Here is an 8,527-nt window from a genome sequence, read left to right as displayed (position 1 = left end):
CTTTTTTCAAATCCTATTAATCATTACCATAATGTTCATCATATATGTGTATACTAATATTTTGAATAAAAACTGTAAACAAACTATAGCAATTATGATACAAATTAAAAAAAGAAAATGTAAATTTAAAAATTGTTTTTTTCCTTTCTCCCTCCAATATATTCGATTTTAAAGGAGAAAAAGATTAATGATTTAATTAAAACTAATCTCATCTGTTAAACACAAATCAGTATTCGTGTATGATATTTAACGCTTATATTTGCTGCATCATTTATATTTTTTAATTAAATTTTTGCTTAATAATAAAATAATTATAGGAGAAGTGTATAATTTATTCCAACATATTATCAATAATAAATTTTATAATTGTCTTATAAAAAGCATTCGATATCAATTTCTAATATAGAGCAAGGTGTATTTAATTCAAATCTTGAAATTACATCTGGATGTAGAACTCCCATCTTTCCAATCACTTTATCATAACATAATATTTCCGCACAACGATGAGGGAAGAAAGTGGGATCTGAAAGAAATTATATGGACTTAGGATAATAGATATTATGATACCTTGTTAAAAAACAATATTTCTAAATAAATTGCGTTCTCTTATACGTATAATTTGGTATATGGAATTTTTCATATAATGCGTTACCATCGACAGCACGAAGATAATATCCATTTGCATTCTTACTGCCATTCCATGGCACTTCTAATATTTGTAATATTCTATCCAATAAACCATGAATTACTTCAAAACCGTCAGATTTATTGCAATATACCGCGCATAAATGTCGATTATTGCGTGCACCAACTTCCACATCGTTATCTTTTAATATAATGTCGGAAACTTCGAATAATTTATGAGGAAGTGGCATTTTTTTATTTGCAGCTAACGTTTTCAATAATCCTGGTATCAAAGTGGTACGGGCAACCTGTAACATTGTCATGTTGTTAATTTTATATTTTAAACTAACCTGAGCCTATGGTCTTGATAAACTCTTTGTACATGCCTGAAATTCTAATGTTTTTGGATTTAACACATGGACAACTGGTATGTTTAATAATTCGTGACCTAATTTATCCGCTACATCTTCACGAGAACACTGTAAGGAGAAACTTTTCAACTATAACTGATTTGTACAATTTGTATAACTGTGTACTCAAAAATTTTGCATACCAATGAAAATGTCAATGCTTCTGTGAATCCAGCACAAGCCAATTCTATCCGTAGTTGATCAGATAATTTATTCAGTGGAAACTAAATTTAAAACATGAATAGGAAATATTTTATTTAAAACTTAACCAGCTTAAAAATCGGCGATTGTAACATTTGTTAGTACCTCATCCGCAGTGGTAGATAAATGCGGTATAGTTTTCTCAATTTTATTATATCCATACGCTATAGCAATATCTTCATAAATATCACATGCATGTATCACATCATGCCTTGTAGGAGGCACTTCGATGTTTAATATATTACCATCTTTAATAGATGTTTTCAAAGACATTCTAGAAAGCAAATTAGCCAATTCCTCCGCAGTTTGTTTTATACCAATGTATTTTATTGCTTTTTCACAATCCATTTCCTCAATTCGATATTTCAAGTCTGGATAATGAAATACTTGTTTATCAGGATACACAATTTCCACCACTTCTATTGAATATTTTATTTTACAGTATTGACTAAAAGCACAAACTATAGTATCCAGTACTACCTTTGCCTACAAAATTTTTCAAAAGTTTGCTATTAGTTGATTTATCTCTTACAAATATAAAGAAAATAATAGCTTTTATGTACCTTTGTTAAATCTGTCGCAGTACATTCAATTAATATATTTTTAGTATTGAGTGTAATTTTTGAATGATCTCCATTGATAATAGGTGGGAGTGATAAAATGATTCCATTACTGTCTTCTACTACAGGATAAACTGGACTGTCCTTTATAATATGCAGATATTGCTTTAATTGCGCATGGTTCTAAAATAAAACTTAATATAAAATTCTCTTTAAAATAAAGTCCATATTAAGTAGGCATTCAAATTGTAAAAACACCCACTTCGTATAAATTCATAATTTCTTCTGCTGTATATTCCATCTCTTGATTAAGTGGCTTAAAACAAATGTCAGTTGGTGGCCTTGCATCATATAAAAATGGACCTCTGACAGTGTCTAGATCATGGGTTCCAATCGATACTAAAGTTCTTTTCCTACCTATATTTTGATGCAATTTTTCTTGAAGATCGATGAAGCTGTTGTAAGAATCTTTAGAAAATGTAACATCACGTAAAACGGCTGCAACAATATGCCCTCTAACTTTCATACACTAAAATATAACATAAAAAAACAGTTTTATTAAAAGTTCAACTTTTCAATTTAATTTTTAGCTTTTATTTTTCAATTGAATTAGCTTTGTTAATTTTAATTAAAAAAACATTGATAATAATAAAAATCATATATATACCTGCTTTGTCATTATAATCTTTTGTGTGTTTGTACTTGAAAATATCTTTGTATATTGTGGTATATCCATTCTATATTTAAAAAAGTTTTCTAATTGTAGTAGTCTATATCATATGTTTATTTATTATTGCAGTTATTGCTAATATATAATACGTATTGTTATTATATACTAATGAACTAATAATGAACTAATGGAATTGTTAAAATAATAGTGTGATTTTAATAAGACTCTGTGGTATGAAAAATAATAGAAAAATTAAAAAATTATATAATAAACATATATTGTACATACTGCTTTTGAAATATAAGAAGTCCAAGAGCTAAACCTTCTAAGCATAATAGATCGTATCTGTTTGCAGGTATATCAATTTTATATACAACTTCTTCAGATACTTCTCCACTATGATTTAAATTTTGCTCCTTTGTCATCATTTGTTTCTCTGTTGTCTAAAAATCAAAATTTAACTAATTCTAGGATTATTTCGATGTAATACTACATATGGAAATATATAGCAATTCATTTCTTATATGCATTAATACATTTGATAGTATCCAATAATATGTAAGCTGCATACCACTTCGTCCAATTCTAATCCAAACTCAAAACATAAATTTTGAAATTCGGCATCCGCTAAAATCATATTATAGATTAATTTACTTATAAATATTATATTGGTAAATATTTAGTTAGGTTAATTATAAACGTAAAAGTTGATACAATTTACAATGTTCATTATTTAAATATTTATAACTTACAATATGTTTTACCAAGAGTTTTAAACAACAAGTCACGTTTAATATTAATAGTCGGCATTTTTATATAATACAAATTCTCAACATGCAATAGCCGATTATTAATTCGAAAATGGTTAGAACTGTGTTGAAATTGATATATCTCAGAAAAGAATTTAAGGTTAGAATCAATTTATGTTAACAGAGAGGGAATTTCCTTTCTGATGTTATTAATTCTAAGTAGGGATAGGGAGCAGCATTGTAGATATTATAAGTTAAGGTTAGGTATATCTGTCATACCTATCATACATATATTTCTGTATATATATATTTCCGTAGTTCGCAGATTTAAATTTAACAAATTAATGATTATTCGCAAATTTGTAGAACGGAACAAGTAATAATAATACAAGTAAAAGCATTCAAATTTCCGTTGTATAAATATAATCTGATATAATTAAATATTTATATAAACATCTTTTATATATATATATATGTATATATATATAAACAATTTATATAAACGTTCTTTATAGTAGAGCTTTTCCTACTCTAAAATAAATAAATAAAAGTCTTTCACTTAGACTCCTTAATAAAAGTGTACTGAATTCTATGACTACCTAATAGAAAAAAAAACATTACTTGAGTATGAAATTTTATTTTTACAAAAAACAATAACACGTTTTAACAAATTAGTCACTTTATCCAACAAAAAAATTAACCTGATGAACCATTGATGACTGAGGATGTATTATAAACAAATTTTATTGGCGAATAATAAAGAATGATTTCCATCCCTCAGTGAATCAATGAACTAATCATTCTGAAACAAAATAGAACATATTACATTTTCTTATAATAAACATTTCATAATTAGTTACGTCTACTAGCCCCTACATATTCTAAAACTTACCCATATAAATAGTAAAAAAATGATAAAAGATAAAATGTAAGTTTACTCCATCCTTCCCTTTGATGAATTTTAAGAGCTTGAGCACTCATTATACTAGTGGGATCATAAAGACCTGGTTTAGACATGATAGGTCTATGATAATATTGCCACAAGTGATATATTATCAATGGCATATTTAAAAGCAATGAAAGCCATTGACTACTAATTAGAAATAAAATGTTGATTAAAATGTGTAATCCATATTCTGGAATAACTAGCTGAAATATACACAGACATGTATACATATATATATATTTTATATATATGTATATACATATACATATACATTATACATATATTTAACTTAAACACTTAATTTTACATACACTTGTTATTGATTTTGTAAATATGATATTATAAAAAACTAATTTCAAACTCTTACCGAATTTAAACTATTGCATTGTTCAATCGGATTTTTATAACCAGTTTTTAATTCATCAAATGCAATAACCTGAAAAATATAATGTCTAGCTAGAGTCATTTAACTTTACACCTATATCGCTAAGGTTAGAAATAATTCGCATTGAACAGACGTGTACACATTTTTAATTACTGTTTTGTTTTGAGAAGCAGACATTATAGTTTCGAAGAAGTACGTACATGAAATATTGCAAAAATGATCAAAATAGCATCTACAATTAAGGCCACGATATATGAAAAAGCGGCTAAACTGAACGCCATTGTAATAACTGTACGTGATGCTAGTAATAAGTTGATTCAAGTGACATAATTTGACTTACAAATGAAGAATTGCATTTTAAGTAAATATATTTATATACAGGGTGGTTGGTAACTGGTGGTACAAGCGGAAAGGAGGTGATTCTACGCGAAAAAAGAAATCGAAAATATAGAATAAAAATTTTTCGTTTGAGTTTCGTTGAGTTTGAAAAAATTTTCGCTCGGTACGCGTGCACTTTAGCACATCTCGTTATAACGGATCTCACTGTAGATTTTTAAAAAAATGAAAAAAAATGGAAAAAAAAATTTTTATGCTATATTTTCAATTTCTTTTTTCGCGTAGAATCACCCCCTTTCCGCTTGTACCACCAGTTACCAACCACCCAGTATATATATAGTATAACTTATTTCTGATATTACTTCCTTTATTTTCACATTTTCCAATGTGATGCAGTGAATACGTTGCCATTGTGGAATATTTTCGTCTCAGTTTATACGTATTTATGTCGAATCTATAGATGGAATGCAACTTGAGATTCAATGTCATGCTCAGAATGCAATTTTATCAAAATAACTAGAATTATTAACAAAAGTTGTTAAAAAGAGATGGTTTTGTATATTTATAACATATATGACAAATTTGACAATAAATTCTATATGACTTTTATGACATTTATGTGTAATTACATTATTATAATTGAAAAGATACTTGAATACAAAACAAAAAAGCAGACTTAGACCTATTGCTTCTTTAGGACTTGATATAAAATATGAATAGAAAAGATAATTCTACTGAAAAATGATTTCTAAGATCTATATATATAATAGATATAAATAAGATTTGAAATTTGTAAGATTTATTTTAAAATCAATCACATTAAATACAAGTTATTCATATCTTTACAATGTATATGCTTTGCAATGTTTTACTTTGTATATGCATAATTAGTTATATAGTTCTTGTTAAATTTTGAGCTCCATATGTATGATTTAATTCTGTTTCTAACCTTGTTATTAATCTCTCTTCATCCCTGTCGCTCCACTGATTGTTACTACTTATGAGCAACTTTCTTTTAGGCTGCAGCATATGCCTGATATTCTCATAAGATATGTCTATTTCCTTAAATGCATTTAATAGAAATATTGCAGTTATTACAGTTAAAAAACCACAAGATGAACCCAAGATATCCTCAGCACTCATATTTTCCCATTCCCTGAATAATATTGCAGATGCAATTATTACTAATGTTGTGAAAACTACATAATAAATAGGTGTTACAATTGTGGTTTCATATAAGTCGAGGGATCTATTCAAATAATTCATTTGTACGCTGATACAGAGTATAGCGCTAAATAAAAAGGCCCATGTCAACCAGTTCGTAAATCCATTATTAAATCCAAGAATGGTTTCTTTTAAAGCCAGTCCTAATCCTTTACAACTTGTAACGGTCAATGAACCAATGGATGAACACAGACAAATATATATCATGATATTTTGATTTCCATAAGCAGGACCAAAATAAAAAATAATCAAAATACTGCATACTATTACAATTAATACATAAATAATATATCCTGGATCTTTAACCTTATCTAAAAGCTCATTTAATGTACTGATTTCTTCTCCTTTTGGAGAGTGAATTACAAGAACTGTGGAACCTAAGATGCATAAAAGGCAACCAATCTGGAATAATAGTAATTATATTTATCTTTATATATTCAATAGAAATTGTATTATTTTGTAGTAAAATTTTGTTTTATTTATTTTATTTGTTATTTTATATTTTTGTTCCTATATAATAAAGATAGCTTATAATATATATTACATCATTACCTTTCCTAGCAAATTAAGCTTCTCATTTAGATATTTTGATGCCAATATTGCAGATATTAAAACGCTAAGTGCTCCTAAAGGAGTAACCAATGAAGCTGGTGCAAATGCATAAGCAGCAAAATTTGCTGTTTCTCCTACCGCCACTTTAATGAAATCAATATTCTTTATAGTAATAGTATTATATCTTGAACACATGTACATATTGTATAAGCATTTTCTGTTTCACATACTTGAAAGAAGACCAGTCCACCACATCCATTCTTTTAAGTAGCCAAATCCTCCGGATGAAGCTCGTAATGCACCACGCCTTTGTAATCTAATCAATGCCTTTTTTTTAATGATAAAACTGGCACCTAAATAATTATAACATTGTATAATAATTAATGCTAAATTGTTTTAAATAAATTTCTAATCGAAATTAGAAAATCAGTCAACTAACCTATAAAACCACTAGAACTAATTGCTAAACCTAAACCTGTGTAAAAATTTGTTGCATCATATAACTGTGTATCAACCGCAATTTTTGTTACTCTGCTCATATTTAAATTTTAGTTTTGCCAGTAATCCATCAAAATATAAAAAAATATATTATACTTTATACTGTTAAATTTTTACAACATTATGTAAACGTTATAAGAAACGAAATGTTTATCTGACATTTTACATTCGCCAAATTAATGTAATATACACTGTAATGATAATGATTGTATGAAAGTAAATATATATAATTCAAAATAACATACTCTATGGATAGATAATATGCGCGCATGCGTATATACGTACATATTTGATAAATACATATATACAATATAAAAACTGACACTTTATTAGAGCGATAACAAAAAGCGATATCAATTATAATTGATATATGTAGTTATCGAAAAACTACCGGTATGCATTAGTATTTGTTACTATCCGCCGATCGCTTATGTTCTGTTTATAAAGGAGAGTTGGGTGAGTTTAAAGGCCGCGTGTACAACGTGCATATACGAAGCTATAAAAAATGTCTGTTACAATTTATAATTCTGTTAAAAAAGAATATTATGAATGTATTGTACTTGGATTAGGTTTTTTAATCTCATCACCACGAGGCAGTCGGTAACACTTGCGTAAAATAATAAATTACTTATAAAAATCATAGCCGAATGACTAATTGATATTATTTTACGAAAAAAAAAAAAACAATACTTCTTATTTTGTGAAAGCTTCGCCGGCCGGATTGAAAAAACTAACCCAAATCCAAATCCAATATATTAGTGATATTTATTTTTAATTCTGTTGTAACAGTCATTTGTGTCTTTAAGCTCTCCTCACTCTTATTTATAAACAGAAAATAAGCAGCCAGCAACCAATGTTGACGCATACGCTGCTACAGACGCACAACTATAGGCAGAATTCACTGTAATAGTAGTGGCATCTTTTTGTGAATATCTCGGAAAATACATTTCCAAAATGTTGGATTTTACAACATATCCAAAAATCATTGAAATCGGAGGATAGTCAGCTTTTCTATCGTTTCACTTAGGATTGTTCTCTTGCTTTTTTTCTTAACACATATAATGCATTGACAACAAAATAATAGTTCGTACAACACGATTGTTATGTATGTAACTGTTACATTATGAATGGAAAGTATCAATGAATGATAATTTAATTTGCAAATTAAAGTGATTAAACAGTAAACACACGATAAAATGATTTAACATTTAATGAAATATGTTTAATTTTACATGAATCCTAATTTACAAATGATTATTATATATTTTTTATGTTCACAATATATATTCCTTATACCTAATAAAAACATAGTATCAGGACATATATAAGGTGGGTTAATGTAAATTTTACAATAGAAGTACAATGGGATGAT

General features: G+C 27.4%; 3 protein-coding genes across 7 annotated transcripts; all 3 read right to left on the bottom strand.

The window, feature by feature from the left end:
- Nucleotides 1-311: 311 nt before the first annotated feature.
- LOC117232547 (phenylalanine--tRNA ligase beta subunit) lies at nucleotides 312-3,411 on the bottom strand. Of its 2 annotated transcripts, XM_033491981.1 has the most exons (11): nucleotides 3,218-3,411; nucleotides 3,037-3,092; nucleotides 2,754-2,908; nucleotides 2,463-2,532; nucleotides 2,058-2,324; nucleotides 1,799-1,978; nucleotides 1,341-1,721; nucleotides 1,178-1,258; nucleotides 1,011-1,103; nucleotides 653-932; nucleotides 312-523 (listed from the first exon to the last, which is right to left on the bottom strand). In XM_033491981.1, exons 1-11 carry the CDS (start codon nucleotides 3,273-3,275, stop codon nucleotides 372-374), a joined length of 1,773 nt encoding a protein of 590 aa, XP_033347872.1. In that variant the 5' UTR covers nucleotides 3,276-3,411; the 3' UTR covers nucleotides 312-371. The 2 variants fall into 2 exon arrangements, with proteins under 2 accessions (XP_033347872.1, XP_033347878.1); XM_033491987.1 differs by lacking the exon at nucleotides 3,218-3,411 and having other exon boundaries at nucleotides 3,002-3,092.
- Nucleotides 3,412-3,468: 57 nt separating this feature from the next.
- LOC117232590 (protein cornichon) lies at nucleotides 3,469-4,877 on the bottom strand. 3 transcript variants are annotated; one of them, XR_004493149.1, is made up of 5 exons: nucleotides 4,746-4,877; nucleotides 4,528-4,596; nucleotides 4,107-4,363; nucleotides 3,916-4,016; nucleotides 3,469-3,813 (listed from the first exon to the last, which is right to left on the bottom strand). XR_004493149.1 is itself a non-coding variant. In XM_033492047.1 (4 exons), exons 1-4 carry the CDS (start codon nucleotides 4,824-4,826, stop codon nucleotides 3,992-3,994), a joined length of 432 nt encoding a protein of 143 aa, XP_033347938.1. In that variant the 5' UTR covers nucleotides 4,827-4,877; the 3' UTR covers nucleotides 3,839-3,991. The 3 variants fall into 3 exon arrangements, 2 of the variants coding, with proteins under 2 accessions (XP_033347938.1, XP_033347947.1); XM_033492047.1 differs by lacking the exon at nucleotides 3,469-3,813 and having other exon boundaries at nucleotides 3,839-4,016; XM_033492056.1 differs by lacking the exons at nucleotides 3,469-3,813; nucleotides 3,916-4,016 and having other exon boundaries at nucleotides 4,103-4,363.
- Nucleotides 4,878-5,658: 781 nt separating this feature from the next.
- Nucleotides 5,659-7,489, bottom strand: LOC117232579 (magnesium transporter NIPA2). 2 transcript variants are annotated; one of them, XM_033492034.1, is made up of 4 exons: nucleotides 7,401-7,489; nucleotides 6,888-7,010; nucleotides 6,658-6,800; nucleotides 5,659-6,507 (listed from the first exon to the last, which is right to left on the bottom strand). In XM_033492034.1, the coding sequence occupies exons 2-4, from the start codon at nucleotides 6,910-6,912 to the stop codon at nucleotides 5,773-5,775; spliced, it is 903 nt and encodes a 300-aa protein (XP_033347925.1). In that variant the 5' UTR covers nucleotides 6,913-7,010; nucleotides 7,401-7,489; the 3' UTR covers nucleotides 5,659-5,772. The 2 variants fall into 2 exon arrangements, with proteins under 2 accessions (XP_033347925.1, XP_033347917.1); XM_033492026.1 differs by lacking the exon at nucleotides 7,401-7,489 and adding an exon at nucleotides 7,097-7,390.
- Between the last annotated feature and the right edge of the window lie 1,038 nt (nucleotides 7,490-8,527).

The sequence above is a fragment of the Bombus vosnesenskii genome, unplaced genomic scaffold, assembly GCF_011952255.1.
Source record: "Bombus vosnesenskii isolate JDL3184/JDL3185 unplaced genomic scaffold, Bvos_JDL3184-5_v1.1 scf7180000013263, whole genome shotgun sequence".
In the NCBI taxonomy this organism is placed as follows: Eukaryota; Metazoa; Arthropoda; class Insecta; order Hymenoptera; family Apidae; genus Bombus; species Bombus vosnesenskii.
The sequence above is the reverse complement of the archived record's forward strand: the minus strand, read 5'-3'. Positions and strand labels throughout refer to the sequence as shown.

Excerpts from the sequence above, each read along its gene's own strand:
- LOC117232547 (XM_033491981.1), bottom strand. The coding sequence starts at position 3,275 with ATGCCGACTATTAATATTAAACGTGACTTGTTGTTTAAAACTCTTGGT. Across the intron at positions 3,093-3,217 it reads AACTCTTGGTAAAACATATT|CGGATGCCGAATTTCAAAAT; the intron begins GTAAGTTATAAA and ends ATATGATTTTAG. Across the intron at positions 1,104-1,177 it reads AAGCATTGACATTTTCATTG|TGTTCTCGTGAAGATGTAGC; the intron begins GTATGCAAAATT and ends TTCTCCTTACAG.
- LOC117232590 (XM_033492047.1), bottom strand. The coding sequence starts at position 4,826 with ATGGCGTTCAGTTTAGCCGCTTTTTCATATATCGTGGCCTTAATTGTA. Across the intron at positions 4,364-4,527 it reads AATGCAATAGTTTAAATTCG|CTAGTTATTCCAGAATATGG; the intron begins GTAAGAGTTTGA and ends TGTATATTTCAG. Across the intron at positions 4,017-4,106 it reads TTTTTTTACTATTTATATGG|AATGATTAGTTCATTGATTC; the intron begins GTAAGTTTTAGA and ends ATTTTGTTTCAG.
- LOC117232579 (XM_033492026.1), bottom strand. The coding sequence starts at position 7,196 with ATGAGCAGAGTAACAAAAATTGCGGTTGATACACAGTTATATGATGCA. Across the intron at positions 7,011-7,096 it reads TAGTTCTAGTGGTTTTATAG|GTGCCAGTTTTATCATTAAA; the intron begins GTTAGTTGACTG and ends ATAATTATTTAG. Across the intron at positions 6,801-6,887 it reads GTGGACTGGTCTTCTTTCAA|TGGCGGTAGGAGAAACAGCA; the intron begins GTATGTGAAACA and ends ATTTCATTAAAG.